Genomic DNA, 19,413 nt, shown 5'->3' on the forward strand with positions numbered 1-19,413 from the left:
TCAACTAATGACGTCACAGTGATCTCAGGAGCATTGTCGTTCAGATCCACCACCTCTACCAGCACTTTGCAATGAGCAGACATCGGGGGCTGGCCTTTGTCACTGGCTTGTGCATGAATCTCAAACGCCGGGTTTTCCTCATAGTCAATCTTCCCTTTGACTGAAATCACACCGGTGTTACTGTCTATTTGAAATAAATCTAGAACGTGATCCTGACCTTTTTTCCTCAAAGAATATTCTACCTCACTATTTATACCCTCATCTGCGTCTGTCGCATTCAGAACGATCACTTTAGATCCTGGTGGTAAATTTTCACGTATTTGAATTTTGTATAATGGTTTGCTGAAAACGGGGGGATTATCGTTATTGTCCAAAACGGTGATACTAATTTGTGATGTCCCTGACTTCGGTGGGTTTCCTCCGTCTACAGCAGTCAGTGTGAGTTTTATAACAGAGTCATGCTCGCGGTCTAAAGCTTTCTGCAGCACTAGCTCCGCAGACACACTATCCCCTCCTTTGTGAATCTCCAAAGAAAAATAATCATTATTACTGAGCTTGTGCGTGTTTACACTGTTCTTACCGACATCTAAATCCGATGCCTCTATCAGCCCAAATTTGAGTCCTGGCAATGTGCTTTCTGCAATGTTAAGTGACTGTGAATTCTCCGAGAAATGTGGCGCATTATCATTTATATCAAGCACATTTATCTCCAAACGATACAGCTTCAGCGGATTGTTGATCACGGCCTCTACATTGACGGTGCATTTCGTAGCCTTCGCACAAAGCTCCTCGCGGTCTATTCTCTCATTGACGTAAAGAAACCCCGTTTTTAGATTCACGTCGAAATATTTTTTCTTCGATCCATGAACGATCTGAAACATACGAGACTCTAACTCCTGCACGTTGAGATTTAGGTCCTTGGCGAGATTTCCAACCGACGTCCCCGGGTTTACCTCCTCTGAGATGGAATACGAGAGCTGCCCAGACGCCGCTTCCCAGCAACAACTCAGCAGCACGGTGACAAAGTAAATCCCCCAAATGTTCCTTCTGCTTGAGTAATGCATAATTATATCCAACAAAAAATATCCATAAATGCCAGTCCATCTACTCCCGTCCACAACTCGCATTAAAAGCCAGTCGGATAGGAAGTGTAATCCCTCTCTCTCTTGCCGTGCGTCTCTTTGTAACAAAGCCCAGAGAAACACAACCACCCTGGTCAATTTTTGGGAGGAGTCGTATACACCAGTAAATCTGAAACCGCTTCCAGATGTCCTGGTCTCCAGTGCCCCCTAGTGGGGATTTGTAGTAACTGCACTCAACATCTCTTAGTATCACAGAAGTGATTTGCTATTTGTGCAAACAAATAATTTTCAAATAAACAATTTCCCCCACTATATAAAACAATCAAAACGGAAATTGACACTGTACTCGCTCTCATTTCAATTGTTGATGTAATTATTGATTAAAAAAAATAACTAGAAAGATCTGAATAGATTTTCAAAGACAATGTATATTACTATTTAAAATCATCGGACGCATTGTCCTGTTGCACTCTGCAGACAGCGAATAACAAACTCTGGTGCTTTTTTCAGAACCATGGACAGCGACATACACTTTCTCTATATTGTCAGAGTTTAATGAACTCAATAGACTGTTACCTGTCGGCTCATTGTATACTTCAACACAAACCCAAAGCTTTGACAAATTTCAAGAAGTATTGTCACCTGAGAGAATGAAAATCGGCAGGACATGGTTTGGGCCATAGCTTTCGTGGAACTCACACAGACTGAACTACTGCTTTTGAAACAATTTCTCTTACCTTCTCTTTGGTGGGTAAAGTCTGAGTCCTGCCATAAGTGTCTCCTCCGTTTATACTGATCAGCTCCGCATCTGCAGGCGGGAACTGTGCGGGGAAAACCACTACGTCACTCTTGAGCGTGTCTGAGCTGAAGCAGACGTCGTACTGCTGAGTAGCATTAGAGTAAGACCAACTCCCGTCAGGGTGGGTGGTGATCATTGGGGCGCTGTACCTGCTGAAGCTGCTGTCTGTCCTGTGGCATTTGACAGCTATTAAAGTGATGAGGCTCAGCAGAAAGATGACTGACACTGACACGATGCCGATCAGCAGATACAGGTTTAAGTCAGAGAAGCCATCGTCCTTTGTGGGTACATGTCTGAACTGAGTCTGGATGTCAGCTGTGCTCTCAACCACCACAACATCTATAGACACAGTAGCTGACAGGGAGGGTTCTCCATTATCAGAAACCAGCACCACCAAGGGGTGAGTTTTCTGGTCATTGTCACTCATTCTCCTCTTAGTCCTGATTTCCCCGGTGCTGGTTCCGATCCGGAAGAGGTTGTTTCCTTTGGGCTTAGAGAGGTGATAAGAAAGCAGCGCGTTGTATCCGGAGTCTGCGTCTACAGCCCTGATCTTTGCCACGAAGTATCCTGCTTCAGCAGAGTAGGGGATGCTCTCACTGTTAATGGAGCCGTGCTCAGAATATGGAGAAAGAACCGAAGGACTGTTGTCATTCTCATCCAGGATCAAAACGTTCACAGTCACGTTGCTGCTGAGCGGAGGAACACCAGAGTCTGTGGCCTGAACTTTAAACTGAAACGTTTTTAGCTCCTCGAAGTTAAACGACTGCAAACTGATTATATCTCCTGTCTCTGAGTTGATGTTAACCATTGCAGATAATGGAAACGTGTCACTGTTACTTTTTAAAAATGAATAGCTCACTTGACCATTTTGACTAATATCAACATCAGTTGCAGTCACAGTCTTGATAATTGCTCCTACTGGACTGTTCTCTTTCACATAAACATTAACCAGTGGCTCTGAGAAGCGAGGTGGGTTATCATTAACATCAGACACATGAACAATAACTATGTTGGTGCTGGAGAGAGGTGGAGTCGCTTCATCAGTTGCTATGATAGTAACATTGTAGTGAGCCTGAGATTCTCTGTCAATCAGATCCCTAACAACTAAAGAGTAATAATTTTTATAATTGGTTTCCAGTTTAAAGGGGACATCGTTTGAAATCACAGCTTTAACTGCCCCATTTTTCCCACCATCTTTATCCAGGACTGAAACAAGTGCAATAGCAGTACCTACTTCAGCGTCCTCCTTCACTGTGTTTAGTAGTGACGTCACAGTGATCTCAGGAGCGTTGTCATTGAGATCCACCACCTCTACCAGCACCTTACAATCTGCAGACAACGGGGGCTGGCCATTGTCACTGGCCTGTGCATGAATCTCAAACACAGGGTTTTCCTCATAGTCGATTTTACCTTTCACCAAAATCGCACCTGTCTTTGAGTCTATTTGAAACAGATCTAAAACCTGATCTTGGCCTTTACCCCTAAAGGAATATTCAATTTCAGCATTCAAGCCGTCATCTGCGTCTGATGCATTTAAAACTATAACAGTTGTACCCATTGGTACATTTTCATAAATACGTGCCTTGTATAAAGAGCTGCTAAAAGTCGGAGCATTGTCGTTAGCGTCTAAAACATTTATATTAATCAACGATGTCCCTGACTTGGGTGGGTTTCCTCCGTCAACTGCGGTCACTGTGAGTTTTATTGCAGGCTGGGTCTCTCGGTCTAAAGCTTTCTGAAGCACAAGCTTAGCAGACACGCTGTCTCCTCCTTTGATAATTTCTAATGAAAAATAATCATTCGGACTCAGCTTATATGTGCTCACACTGTTCTTACCAACGTCGACATCTGACGCCCCGATAAATCCAAATTTCCCTCCCGGCGCTGTACTTTCTGCAATGTTTAGCGACTGCAAATCCTCGGAGAAAAGTGGTGCGTTGTCATTAATATCGAGCAAATTTATCTCCAAACGATACAGCTTCAGCGGATTGTTGATCACGGCCTCTACATTGACGGTGCATTTTGCTGCCTTCGCACAAAGCTCCTCACGGTCTATTCTCTCATTGACGAAAAGAGCACCCGTTTTCAGATTTACGTCAAAATATTTTCTCTTCGATCCACTGACGATCTGAAACATACGCGCCTCCAAGTCATGGACATTAAGGTTGAGATCTTTGGCGAGATTTCCCACTGAAGTCCCCGGGTTTACCTCCTCTGACACAGAGTAAGAGAGCTGCCCGGACACCGCTTCCCAGCAACAATCCAGGAGAACAACGACTATGTAAATCCCGAATGAGTGGCGTATCCTCCGCGTCGACATATTTTTATCCAAAGTGAACAGAGCATATGGATTCCAGTCTCCAAAATCCCGCTTGAAAACTCAGAACAATATCGTTCTTTGTATGGAACACTGACTAAACGATGGCTACACAGTCTACTCGTGTACTGCGTCTCTTTGTAACAAAGCCCTGAGAAACATCCTTCTCCTCATCATCTGATTCTGGGAGGAGCCTCAAGCAACAAAGAGGAAGATCAAAATGTGATGGTCTGCAATGTCCTCATGTGGTCATGTGAAATAACTACACTCACAACAAAACACAGAAATAACCTACATACTTCTGTACTAAGTATAAGTTATGAATCACAAAAATTAGCTTGTTTCCTTTTTAAGGCCACGTATTTATAGACAACTTGTAATAGAAAAGTATATACAAGAAAATGCAAATAAGGAATGCAACATTTCTGTTTTGTTCTCTAAATCCACAAATTAAAGATTAATTTGTTTGAAGTGAATACGTCTGGAACACATCATGCATTAATAAATATAAAGAACTGCAAGAGATGTCAGGTGAATATGGATGATGACAGCAGCTAAAAAAGTCTTGCCGTCTTTTTTGTGCAGTAACCACACACACTGTGGCGAGGAGTTCAGCACCATGGACAACGACACAAACTTATAACAGCTCGGGTCTCATAAAAAAATTATTAGAAAGTCGAATTGTTTTTAACTTCACTGTTTGCCTCGGCCTATATATTACAACATAACGCATACAACACATTTATAAATGTTACCATAAGTCGTTGCATCGTTGTGAATTCATATAAAAGACGCAGGAAACGAGAAGCAGCATGTTCTCAACCACAAACCTAATAACATTAGATAACAATTTCACTGTTCACTCACCTTTTCCTTGGTGGGTAAAGTCTGTGTCCTGCCATAAGTTTCTCCTCCGTTTATACTGATCAGCTCCGCATCTGCAGGCGGAAACTGTGCGGGGAAAACCACTACGTCACTCTTGAGCGTGTCTGAGCTGAAGCAGACGTCATACTGCTGAGTAGCATTAGAGTAAGACCAGCTCCCGTCAGGGTGGGTGGTGATCATTGGGGCGCTGTACCTGCTGAAACTGCTGTCTGTCCTGTGGCATTTGACTGCTATTAAAGTGATGAGGCTCAGCAGAAAGATGACTGACACCGACACGATGCCGATCAGCAGATACAGGTTTAAATCAGAGAAGCCATCGTCCTTTGTGGGCACATGTCTGAACTGAGTCTGGATGTCAGCTGTGTTCTCAACCACCACCACATCTATAGACACAGTAGCTGACAGGGAGGGTTCTCCGTTATCAGAAACCAGCACCACCAAGGGGTGAGTTTTCTGGTCATTGTCACTCATTCTCCTCTTAGTCCTGATTTCCCCGGTGCTGGTTCCGATCCGGAAGAGGTTGTTTCCTTTGGGCTCAGAGAGGTGATACGAAAGCAGCGCGTTGTATCCAGAGTCTGCGTCTACAGCCCTGATCTTTGCCACAAAGTATCCGGCTTCAGCAGAATAGGGGATGCTCTCACTGTTAACGGAGCCGTGCTCAGAATACGGAGAAAGAACCGAAGGACTGTTGTCATTCTCATCCAGGATAAAAACGTTGACAGTTACGTTGCTGCTGAGCGGAGGAACACCAGAGTCTGTGGCCTGAACTTTAAACTGAAACGTTTTCAACTCCTCAAAGTTAAAAGACTGCAAACTGACTATATCTCCTGTCTCTGAGTTGATGTTCACCATTGTAGATAACGGTAGTGGGTTACTGTTACTTTGTAAAAACGAGAAGCTCACGTGACTGTTCTGGTCAATGTCCGCATCAGTAGCAGTCACCTTATTAATAACTGCTCCCACTGGACTGTTCTCGTTCACGTACACATTAATCAGCGGCTCTGAGAACAGCGGCGCGTTGTCGTTCACATCGGAAACTCGTATAGAAACTACACTGGTGCTGGAGAGAGGCGGGGATCCTGAGTCTGTGGCTACGATAGTGACGTTGTATCTAGTGACGGTCTCTCTGTCGAGGGGTCCGGCAACTAACAAAGAATAATAGTTTTTGTAGTTTGTCTCGAGATTGAATGGCACTTCGTTTTTAATCTGGATTTTCACTTCACCGTTTTTCCCTCCATCTCTATCGAGGACTGACACCAGCGCCACCACGGTGCCGACACCCGCGTCCTCCTTCACTGTGTTGTGCAGTGACGTCACAGTGATGTCAGGTGCGTTGTCGTTCAGGTCCACCACTTCTACCAGCACCTTGCAGTGAGCCGACATGGAAGGCTGGCCTTTATCACTTGCCTCCACGCGTATCTCAAACGCCTTTCTCTCCTCAAAGTCTATGTTGCCTTTTACCTTAATGACACCAGTTTGACTGTCAATTTCAAATATATCAAGCACCCGATCTTGATCTTTGCTTCTCAGCGAATACACAATCTCACCGTTCAGGCCGTCATCTGCGTCAGTGGCGTTCACAGCGATTACTGTTGTACCCACGGGGGTGTTTTCGGGAATTCTTGTTTTATACAACGTTTCACTGAATATCGGAATGTTATCATTAATATCTAAAACATTAATAATAAGTTGTGAGGTGCCTGATTTCGCAGGGTTCCCTCCATCTATAGCCGTGAGCGTCATGATAATGACAGACTGCTTCTCTCGGTCTAATGCTCTCTGCAGCACTAACTCAGCAGACGCACGATCCCCTGCTTTGTGCACAGCCAGCGAGAAATGCTCATTCTGGCTCAATTTGTAAGTACTGACTCCGTTCCTCCCTACATCTGCATCACTTGCTTCAGATAATGCGAATTTCACTCCTGGTAACGTGCTCTCTGCTATATAAAAATTCTGTAATTTGGTTGTAAACAATGGGGCGTTGTCATTTACATCTAAAATCTCTACGTCAATACGATAAAGCTTCAAAGGGTTATTAATTACAGCCTCCACACTTACTGAGCATTTCAGTTCCTCTGCACAGAGCTCCTCTCTGTCTATTCTCTCACTGACGTACAGAACACCAGTCTTTAGATTTACCTCGAAATGTTTCCTTTTTGATCCAGCAACAATCTGGAACATACGGGGTTCCAACTCTTGTGAATTAAGGTTTAGATCCTTTGCGATATTTCCAACCGGACTCCCCGGGTTTAGCTCCTCTGAGACGGAATAGGAGAGCTGCCCAGACACCGTTTGCCAATAACAATCCAGAAGAAAAAGACACAGATATATCCCAAAATAGCTCCATCGGCAAGGCGACGGCATAATGTTCAGTATTGTCAATGCACTATATGGAAGACATCAGCTGAGGTGAGCTTTTATAGTGGTTGGAAAACCGAGTGTTTGTTCCACCGTCCTCTGCCTCTTTATAACAAAGACTGAAGAAACATTCCTATCGCCTGAAAACAGGAGGGGCTTAGTAGTATCAGAGAGTAGCGCTGTCACTGATGGATCAACACTGACGCCACGTGGTAGAGGAAGTGAAATGCAGATAATTATGAAAATATATTATGTTGCCTCCAAAGCAGCCAGTTGCTTTGGTTTAAACTCTATGCGCTGTTGAATCTTCTAACAGAGAGAGAGAAATTATTTTTCAGCACCATGGACAGCACATTATGGGCCTGATGTGTTGTGACCGTGTTACGACTCTCCCCAAATTCATACTCCCTCTCTCTCTATATTTATTCTCTTTTCCTCCCCCTTACTTTCTCTATATGTAAGCATCTCCATCTCACTCTCTCTTTCGGTCTCTCCCGGTCTATCTGTCTGCATCTCTCTCTAGCTTGCCGTCTTTCTGTTTGCATCTCTTTTCTCTCTTGCTCTCTGTATGTGCATCTGCCTGCATCTCTTTTTCTGTCTGTCTGTCTGTCTGTCTGTCTGTCTTCCTCTCTCTTGCTCTCTCTCTCTCTCTCTCTAGATATCTGACTCTCTCTCCCTGTCTGTCTGCATCTCTTTCTTTCTCGCTGTCTCTCTTTCTGTCTGCATCTCTTTTTATGTGTCTGTCACTCTCTCTCTCTAGGTATATGTCTCTCTCTCCCCCTCTGTCTACATCTCTCTCTATCACACTGTATGTCTTTCTATTTTCATCTCTTTTTCTGTCTTTCTCTCTTTCTCCCTCTGTGTCTGTCATTCTCTGTCTGATAAAATCTTAATCTTGTTCCCTCTCTCTCTCTCTCTCTCTCTCTCTCTCTCTCTCTCTCTCTCTCTCTCTCTCTCTCTCTCTCTCTCTCTCTCTCTCTCTCTCTCTCTCTCTCTCTCTCTCTCTCTCTCTCTCTCTCTCTCTCTGACTGTCTTTATCTCTAGATCTGTCTCTCTCTTGCTCACTCTCTGTCTGAATCTCTATCTCCTTCTCTGTCTCTATGATAACCTGTAAGTAAGTCATTCCTAGTAGTCTAGACTTTAATCTTCCATTCATGATTTTTTACTATGACATTAAACCGTTTTATATATAACGTGCAACTGAGGGCTTAACACTGGACAAACAATGTATTTTAGTTCATACAATTTCTTACAACCCCACCGACAATACTCCCTTTTCCTTCTTTTTGTTTGTCAATCTCAAGGCCAATACACAGATTTAATTGAGCAGGATTGTCCGGCTGTATGCATCAGCACAGGGGAGATGTCTGGGTGCTGTGCTGTCTCTCACTGTGTTTCCCCACAGAGTGTAGACGTGAGTTTATGAACATTTCCCTCAGCTTTAATCCCAGGATTAAGCCCTGGATTGAGAAACTCCTGTCCCATTTCCATTCTGTAGATAACATGATTTGATTTGAAAATATTAATAACCATCACAGACTGAGCCGCAGTCATCTGTTAACCCCAAACAGCAATAACAATAATAGCTCACATGACCTGTTCAATTTTCCTAATGTATATCAACACAAAATAGTATGTCCCATAAATGCAAGGACAATACATTGAGCATGTTGTAGGATATTTAGATACATACAAGCACCCACATGCAAAGATCACCTGGTCCATCAGCCCCAAAAGATGAAATTCAATGATTCATTTATAGGTCACTGCTTATGCTGCAGCAGTGACCTTATCGGACTTCAGACTGGATTATATTCCTCATAAAATCGACATGACACATAATGATCATGATGCGACAGTTTACTCAGCAGAGAGAAATCATCCAGGCATCCAATCTGCTTTGTGGCCTGCTGACACTATGACCTTTACCTGTGTTCATAAGCACCTGCACCTTCACAAGTTGCACCTTTTTACAAGAAATTATAAATGAACTACAATATTGTCTACAATCAACAAGTGAAGCATGTATTCTTGAGCCCATATACAGTATAGGGATGAGGCTGTAGGACTGAAGAGTTATTAGATCATGAAGAGGGAACCCTGATTGTGTCCTGAAGATGTAATTGATGCTGAACACACTGAGCCTCCTCCTCCAACTCCAGATACGGCTCCTCTGGGAAGCACCTGCAGAGGGGTCAGTTAATCTATTCATAGTTCTGTATGCATTGATGCAGAAACAGTAGATTATATTTACAAACATGTATTAATTCACAAGTGTGTTGCTATAATTGATAAAGTATTAGTTGGTAAACAAAGTCCTTGTGAACGCAGTATTTCACTTTTTATTAATGAAGTCTCTTTGCTTTGATCAAAGTCACATTTCCCGAGGATATGATAATTGGTTTGCTGAATAATTAATAATGAATAAATGGCGGTTTAGGAAAAAATACACAATATTTGCTCCCTGCATATTGGGAGCCGTACATAATACACCCTGTTGTTAAATATATGTGTGCCAGTCAACCTGCTTGTCTGTCTGTGGTTTATACCTTTCACGTGGTGAAGCTAAAGGAGAAACAGCACAAAGCAATGATAGCAGAGAGAAGGAGGGGAGGGGGGGGGGGGGCATGGGCGGAAGCTGTCGACAGCAGCGTTTGAGGCGTGTTCACTGCATAATTAAAGGGCTTCCACCACATACAGTCACCAAATTAGCTTCTGAATCTCCTCCATACAAATTATTTCATGGTAGTCCTTAGCATAGCCATCAGGTGTGTGTGTGTGTGTGTGTGTGTGTGTGTGTGTGTTTATGTGTACGTGTATGTGTGTGTGCTTGTGTGTGTGCTTGTGTGTGTGAGTGGATGTGTGTTGTCAGGGTGTGTACCTCACTGTTCATTTGTGTGAGAGGAGATGGGGGAAGGGTGCTATCTGAACATGCTCCAAGGCGAGACCCTCCCCCCTTCCCTCTCTCCTTCTGCACAGCTCTCTTATCTCCATAGCAACACACACACACAGACATATACACTCAATGCAAAGCAATAATTTTAATTAAAAAATAAATAAAACCCTGCTTGAATTCCACCTCCACATTTCTGTGCACTACTGTTCTGTTTCATTCTGTACTTTCATCTTTCTGAGCAGATCAGTTCACATTGTAATGACAGCTCCAAAACACAAACCACACTCCGGTGCATGTTGGCTGTCCAGGGCTGCAGCTGAGCTGCTCATGCATCGGTAATGTAGCACTGCAGCACCATATTCACTCTGACATATCCACTTCAGCAGCAGTGCCTCCTTCTCCTACCACCCCCACAGCCCCACAGAAAGGGTGACCTTTGCACACTGCCATGCCCAACCCACTGAACCCTCTCTGGGCCAGGACCCAGGAGACCACCCCCACTTCTGCAGTCTGCACACCACATCCTGCTTCGAGTGACGAGATACTGATGTCAATGTGCTGTTTTTGTGTGGAGTAGCGCTCATTACGACACAAGGGGGCAACCTACTCCTTTTGCATGTTTCCTTCCTTACTCAGTGTGTATCTTGTTATTGTTAAGACCTTTTTATTCCCCCTTTCTCTTTGTGTGCTGCTGAACCGAATTCACCACATTCTCTGAAGATTCTCTGATAAACAGCTTTGATATGGCTCATACAGTGTGACTATAGAACCACACCCAAATGCAGCAGCACTCAAGTGATTTAGATCTGCTGAAAATGTAGGGAGATGAATGGAGATAAGGATGTAAAAGACTGTTGTAATGTGTAAGAACAATATTTGAAAAATTGGTAGTGAAAATTCAGAATGGAACACAAATGAAGTAAAATGTGAGGGAGGACAGAGAAATACTTTTAAAAGATGCACTCTAAACAAATTGTATTTTCCCTAAGAGAATACATTTTTGTGTGTTCTTGTTAATACCATCAACATCCATACACAGACATGCACAGAATGCCTTAGAATACTTTGCATGTACTAGATGACCACAATCACATATGAAATACGAACAACAAAAAGGTGTTATATTTTATATTTACAAGACATGTGATTTCAGTAGAAGGGAACACAGAAAGACGTGGGGGGGAATATTAATCACTCTCATACTTAATCCATCCGCCACTTAATCATTTATTTCCAAATCTGTGCTCGCAGCCGCTGGTTTCTGGAGGAAGTAGGACAGGGGCGGGTCCATGGAAACATGAGCCGGAACAAGATGAAAACCAGGACACAGCAATATGGAGGATGCCCAAACACACACATGCACACACCCTTGAGATAAAACTAGAAGCACAGTACCACGGTGGTCACTCATTTGGAAAGTAATGGCACAATGCCCAAATATCACATAATTAGTTACTCGACTGTAAAACAACAGGCAGGAGAAACAGCATGTCGTTGCTGCGGCTGAGATTGTTCCACTCAGTGGTGTCACAAGCTGCCAGCACTCAATTTGAGAGACAGGACAGTAGAGTTTGAGTTTATTTCACACATTGTTAATCTAAGAAACTATTCCTAAGGCATTTTATATACAGTACTGTCTCTGTTTCTTTACAGTTTAACATACACTGGTAACAAGTAAAAGGATGTTCATAAAGCCTCCTTACAAATGTGCACTCTGTGCAACGAGGCCATGGACTGTGAAAGATAAACTATCCTAATCATATTAGACATTTTCTATCCTAATCTGTCATTACATAAGGTCAACTGAAACAGGGTTTGTCAGTAATATTGAATTAATAGTCATTAGTAGCACTGACAGCATGAACTGCAGTGAATTTTTTTATTTTTAGGAATGAATGATCAGGTTCTTTGTGATTTCCGTGTGTGTGTGTGTCTGTAAGATTGAGAAAGGTGAAGGGAGGGGGAGACGAGCACAAATAGAAACAATGTTTGTCTGTGCCTGAATTTTATTAATGTATATTTAAGTGAGATGCCATGTCTTTGTCTCTAAGAGAATAAAATGTTAAAATCGAACCCAGTAAACACGCTGTGACAGCAGTGGCGCAGACATGGTTGAATTTTACAGACCCTCTTTGGAAACTGCCAATAATTAAAAGGATCCATAATACGCCCTGGTGACAGCAGAGGTGACATAACAATCTGATTGGTCAGCTGGGATCGATGTGACTGTGTAACCGACACTCTGATTGGCTCAGCGTTGTGCCTAGCGACAAAGGCAGTGTCCGATAGATCAGCGATTTCAAAGGGAGCACCCGAAATTAATTCACTGCCTCCCTCCCTTGTATCCATAGTGACGCAGATGCCGACCTCGTCACAGCCCATCCCTGCACCCCCCCTTCCCCGCACCCCTCTTTATGAGCACCAAGTACACACTGTACACCAAGGACAGGACATCTATTCCTCCCTTTTCACACTCACACACAAAGCCTTTTCTTGCACATATTCAATCATACTCTCTCTCTCTCTCTCTCTCTCTCACAGAGCAACAGCCAAAACCGAAACAATTTTTTTGTGGGATTAAGAATAAATCTAGCTTCACATTCAGGCATGGATAACCCAGATTTGTCAATCACACGGTTCCCTGGGGATGAGGGCATGGTCTGTGTTTGGCTTAAATCAGACAGAATGGAAAATAGGCCAGGACCCGCTCTCCGCCGATCAATACTGATACAAAAAAGCTCGATAGCAATACCAGTTGATGGGCCACAGCATACAGAGCATCAACATGCTAAATAATTGAATGTATTGACACACAGACACACATACTGCACTGAAGAAGCAGTGAGTAATTTCCATTTTCTGCCACAAGGGGGAGTCTTTTTCCCCCCTTTCTTTGTTCTGCAGTTTTCACATGCGCACTCAGGCTCACAGGTGTCAGAGGCAGGGGAAGCTATAAAGCCCTAATATTAGATTAGCACACTCGCACACTAGCAGCCTCGGTGTCTGCCACACTTCTCCGGAAATGAAAACGTCAACTCGCCCAGAAGGGAGAGGGGATGTGGATGTGTCTTACAATATCTGCACATTTCCCTCCATGCTGATGCAAATCAAACAAAGAGGTGAAGTGAGAGAGATAATTCAATAACACACAACTGAAAACTGCAGAATACAGGGCATCTGTACTTGCGTATGTTGTTGTTTGCAACATCAAATCCTTTTTTTTCTTTCACACACAAGGTGGTGTGTCATTAGTATGTTCCTTGCATCATCACATTATACATTTATGTAGTCCTGTGTAATGTCTATTTTTACTTTCTTTTCGGCCATGAAGCATTGAATATGCAGCAGGCAGTGCTGTATGTGAAATCTTTGCAGGTGCAGGAGGCCTGCTGCACTATAGGGCTTGGCCCATTTCTTTAAAAAAAAAAAAAAAAAAAAAGGGGTCTGAATAATAGAGGAGAGTGCCGGCCTGCAGAGGATCAGATCCTGGAAACGGTTGAAATGGTTTTGTGATGTTGCTCCACTTTTTCATAGAAAATGAAGATAACTATTTATAAAATAATGACTTGCCTACCAATCATTGAAGCTTGTGCTCCATCGCGGCCGCTTTCTGAGAATAGCAAACACCATCCACCACTCTCGTCAGCATCAAAACTTAAACAGCTACACAGACGTCACCCCAGCGTGTGTAGTAAAAGAGGCTTCTTATGCTGCATTGATGATGATGAGGATAGTGCAAAATGCATTTCAGCTTGTGTATCAAATGTTAATTAATCTTGACAGTGTTTTTGAGGTTGAAGTTTGTGCTGCTGATGAATTGTATTGTGTTATCCTGAGAGTAAATATTTGACATATCATAGAAAAGATTGTAAATTAATTTAAGAGATAGTGTGTATTTGAAAAATCTTTCGAGACTTCTGGCTTTTATGCACATGGAACTGTGACAGTAAAGGCACAGATAACAGACAAGGTCAAAACAAACACAAAGTAGGCCTATAGAGGTATAAACTCGAAAGCAGCCTGGAGATTATAGTCTGTAATTTGAGGGAAAGTAGCATCCGAATGTACACTGTGTGCTGCTGACTCTTCATGGCATCATTAAGATGATTCCACCTAATCGCATTAGAGGAGCACCACAGTAGAATTACCACTTTACACACTCTACACAAGCCTTAATCCAGGACAGCTGGGAGTGCTGACAGCGGTGGCACAATGGAAACCCTGCTCTGACAGGCATTTCCTATTCAAAACACCTGAAGCAACATGCACAATGTTTTGTGATTTAAAGCATTTGGCGCCACAAGTGATTCAATTCTATACATTACATTGACATCTAGTATTGGGTTTCATACAAGTAAGAATTGCTGCACTGTAATGTTACATTCTGATTGCTTATATTATAGCTTATTAATAACCAATATCTATTTTACTATATATGCTAGAGAGCCACTGGCACAACTGTGTCGAGTTCTCAGTTAGAAGACAAACCAAAGTGAGTCTGGATTAGGACGAACATTAGGGAGTAAACAAGGGATTAGGGAACAATTACTCCAGTCTTATCACAACGATCCCATTAGCAGTTGCCTGTAAATATGCAGACCAAACTTCTCATTACTGGTCATATTTTTATTTTAACTTTGTAGTCTCTGCTCAGTTTTGCTCCTCTTACTCCCATTAAGCAGATTTCCCCTTCATTATCTGTAATATGATGCTTAGATTATCTGGCTCAGTATCTAGTCTGGGTGATTTGGTTTGGTGTACATGAAAGATTTAGTTTTTTTTTATATTTAGTTCATCACGTGATACCTGATCTTGTTATCTGCTATGAATCTCTGCTCATATCTAAACCCTCAGCATAGAGAAAAGCATGATGTGACACACTGACAGCGGCACTGAGGCCTTAGCTAAATTATCACACATTGGGTGAGACACACAAAGAAACAGTTTCAACCAAAACTGAATCACAAGTCTATGTTACTGTAAATTCTGACACATTGGATCTAGATTTAAGTGTTGGAGTGATACATGTTAAACCTTGACAGTAGATTATGTACAGCTACACACTATCATTCAATATGTGACACAGCAGCTCGTAAAGAAAGCAATTTACAGTTCTACTAATAATAAATATACTAATTTATTTACCTAAAAATTTAAATTTAATTTAAGGCCCAAGTCTCTAATCCAGGAACCACAGAGCTAACATAAACTTGTATCACAGAATGAATAAGCTGCTACTTTCCCCCCCAATTCCTCAACAATGTTTATAACAATAATACAAACCTATACTAATATAGTTCAATCTGTGCAACATTACAGAAGTTCCCTCATTAGAAGGAGAATAAATATCGTCAATCTGATATGAAAAGAAAGGGACAGTTTAGGGTTTTACTAAACAACACCGTGACCATGGAATTGTATAACCTTAACCAAAATAACCCTGTACCTAAATCCTAAGAAACTTAAGGAGTGAATTTAGTTCTGATTATTAATGCTAAAGAACAGATTGTTACCATGTGAAAAAGGCTATTTGTATTCTTCTCATGCTGCTTATGAAAAGGTCAAGCACAGCTGCTAAAGCAACAGACACACAATGACTGAAAAATCACACAGAGGTAATTTACAGGACTCGCACACACGGAAATACACACACAAAAAAGGGGTTTGTTATTGGCCTGGGGCTGTAAAGATTTGGTTATGCTCCCCATCTCCCTACATCTGCCTCAGACATGGGGCTGAGAGACAGAGAACGGTGCTGTGACATATTCAGCTCCACTTGCAGCTTCAGTTTGAAAGAGGGAGTGCAGTTGAGAGGAGAGGCCGTGTCAGAAAAGAGAGGGATGATGAATGAATAAAGCTCGGTTTCCTAAATGCAACCAAACTAAGAATAGCAGACTCAAATGGAAAAAAGGAGAGATGACAGAGAACAAGGGAGGGCGTAACCCACGCTCCAAAAAGGTGTCAGCCATTTTCTACCGGCTTGCAGTTACATGGAGAAACAGGAGGGGGCATCATAGAGAGCAGCAGCCAGAGGAAATCAGGATGCGTAGGAGGTGGAGAGGGATGAAGATCACAGAGAGGGATTCTTGGTTTAAGAATGAGAATGATGAGATGTGAACACAATTACAAGGATCTGAGAAAAAAGTGAATGCAAAGGGAAATAATCCAGTATAAGGTGAAGATGAGAGGGATAGAACGCGGTGTTGTAAAGTGGGGTAGTGATAAGGAGAACAAAAGCAGGAGGAGAGGCGGAGAGAGGGAGAGGGAGTCAGTCGGTGGGAGGAGAGAGTTGGATATGAGTCAGGCTTACAGCATCGACACTCATCTTTCACACCCATGTCTCGTTGTTTTTTTTCCTTATACTCTGCACCCACTTGATAAGATGGTAGGTAACATGGAAGAAAATATAGTGATTAACATGCCTGTAAACACACACACACAGCTGAAGTGTGTGTGGCTGCAGGACATGACATTTGCTAATCTCCCTAATATCATGATAGAATAATACTCGCATTAACCCTAAATGCCCAAGGTCGTGATTTGATTTTTGTAACGACAGATGGTTCATCTAAAAATAAACGCAGCAGACCAACTCTGCAAAATGGGAAGCTACATGTGGGACGAGATGAGTCACTGTTCGGAGCAGCTCACTGGTCCACACTGTGAGGTGACGTCCAGATCCTTTTAAAATAAGAAGAAAATATATACGATTTATTTTGGCTTTAGCTTTATTCTGTGTTTAAAAACAGGCTTTCTCTCTGTCATGTGAACACATGCAGTTGATATCAGCACAGTGACTCTGCAGCCCTGAGGGAACATAGATCAATGAATTATATTTCTGCTACTACATAAGCTGAGTGCATCAAGAGAGAGTTGTTTAGTCGTAAACCTATGTGTGACATCAAGTGGAAACTTGCACCTTTTTAAAATGTTACACTCAGGCTTGTTTGTGTTGATCTATTGGCTTTAAAAAGAAAATGCCTTACAGTTAAAGTGATGCAGTATAGGGTTATGCAATTCTTGAACTAAATGTATATCATGAAAAGTTTGTCACCTTACAGCAGAAGCATGACAGAAATATCTCCTTGAGCTTACACAGGCAAGCTCTGCCCAGTTTGACCCAAGCACTCTGCGCACTCAATAGTGAACTAATTAAACATACTAAAAAAAAGATCTATACAAAACGGTTTCTGTGTTCGTTTTTCACACAGTTTAGACGACGTCAAAGCCGAGCATATGGAGTAAGTGATTCTGTCCAAAATCTACACAAATTACAGAAAATGGCCTGTTACAATCTCTTAATAGAATGATATCTTATCTCCACTTACATGTATTAAGTTAGAATTTGCAGCTTTGTTGTTGTGAATACCCAAGTGGGAAGAATACACTTGCTATACCATCAAAAATTACCCAGAGTGATTAGTGTGGGGGCAGGGACAAATAGCCACAAGGGGGAGAAATCCTGCAGGGACAGACTGGATCCCTCTTACAGCCAACATCTGATCCCATCCATGCACGGCCAGAAATAAATACAACATACGGAATTAATCAGACAAGTGCATGGCACGAATTGTGTGTGAGCATTTGCCCTCCACCACAGTGAGCAGTGCAGGGATACTGCTGTAAGAAGGCAATCCTCTTACGAAGGCTGCATCCACTGTGTTAACGGACTGTGCGTCTCCCCTCACCCATTTATACGTCCTCTCAGTCAGAGATCACAACCCTAATCCCATACATCTAGATCTCACTTCACTGGACGCATGGCTACTCAATCAACTATATGTCTCCACTAGTTTTCCACTTGATGGCAGGCTGTCTTGCACCCAGCCTTGCGCTGACCCTTTAGTCAGTTCAATCCTTCAGGCAGGCGGTGATGAACTAAGCACATGCAGCAGATGTTGTGGCTGTATGAGCACTGATGCCAAACAAGAGCAGAGCAGACTCACATCTGTTCTGATCTCTGTTGATTCAGAAAAAAAAGACAAAGCACAGGGCTAACTGTACTTAACGCAGCTAACACTGGTTATTACATCAGACAGACTGACATAATATATACAGTATGGAATGCAACATGTTGTTCAGCAACATCATAGTATTGAAATGATTATTCCTGGTGAGATACTACATGGTCAGATCATTAAAGATAAAGCAAGAGAACGCATGGTCATGATGCAGCACCCTGAGCTAAGCTCGTATCATCCAGCAGGGATTTGAAATGACACATGAAGATAATGTGTGCAAAGGTTTTTTTATTAAGGCAATGTTACTGCTAAAAGAAGTTTGCCTGGCTAACACCCTGGAGAAAGGCCCCAGTGCCTTGATTCAGCTGCAGTGGAGTGATTCTAAAACGAGAGGAGAAAGATCCAACCTACAGGATTTGTCCACATAACCTTGAGTCAATGAACTGAGATGTGATGAAGCTGAGGGCTTATATAACCGAGCGGAGGGAAGAGGAAGAAGGTCAGAGCTGCTCAGAAAATATCAGTCATAAGAGCGATGGAAGTGAGACTAAAAAGATAACTATACAGATTTTCTAAAGTCGTTACTATGTGCCCTGGTACAAAAGGTCACTAGTGTTAGATAAGCTCACAAATAAAATTGTTGTCTCTTTTTATCGCCACGAAAAAACAAAAAACAGGTTTGACCCATATAGCCAGTTCCCATCAAAGCCACGCATGGCTCTGAACCAGTCTGGTCATGTTCTAGGACAGATGACAAGGAGCAGTGCCAGGGAGTCTCAGCCCACAGTCGTGAATTTAGCTCGCAGTGGAATTTTTGGCTCAATGACTCTGATTTTTCCCTGTTAGTGAAGAGGCAACAGAAAACAAACATGCATGCCACTTGTATATAAAAGGTTCAATCCTGCACTTTTGTGTGAATGTATACCAATTTATTCTTTGTCTAACACATGTCTGCAATTTCAACAAAGTGTCCAACTCGTAAGTGTTGACTTCACATGTTTCATTTGGCTCATACAGTACTGAAAACAATGGTGGCTGCTTAACATTAAAAGAACAAGACTCAAAGTTAATGTCACACCATGTAAATGCTGCACTACTGAGAATAGGTTTGTCTA

General features: G+C 42.5%; 2 protein-coding genes across 2 annotated transcripts; both read right to left on the reverse strand.

The window, feature by feature from the left end:
* Positions 1-1,777: 1,777 nt before the first annotated feature.
* LOC133011417 (protocadherin alpha-4-like) lies at positions 1,778-4,201 on the reverse strand. The gene has a single exon (XM_061079149.1). The coding sequence runs from the start codon at positions 4,199-4,201 to the stop codon at positions 1,778-1,780; it is 2,424 nt and encodes an 807-aa protein (XP_060935132.1).
* An 849-nt stretch (positions 4,202-5,050) lies between these two features.
* Positions 5,051-7,505, reverse strand: LOC133011418 (protocadherin alpha-8-like). The gene has a single exon (XM_061079150.1). It carries the CDS (start codon positions 7,445-7,447, stop codon positions 5,051-5,053), a length of 2,397 nt encoding a protein of 798 aa, XP_060935133.1. The 5' UTR covers positions 7,448-7,505.
* Between the last annotated feature and the right edge of the window lie 11,908 nt (positions 7,506-19,413).

This window comes from Limanda limanda, chromosome 10 (genome assembly GCF_963576545.1).
Source record: "Limanda limanda chromosome 10, fLimLim1.1, whole genome shotgun sequence".
NCBI lineage: Eukaryota > Metazoa > Chordata > Actinopteri > Pleuronectiformes > Pleuronectidae > Limanda > Limanda limanda.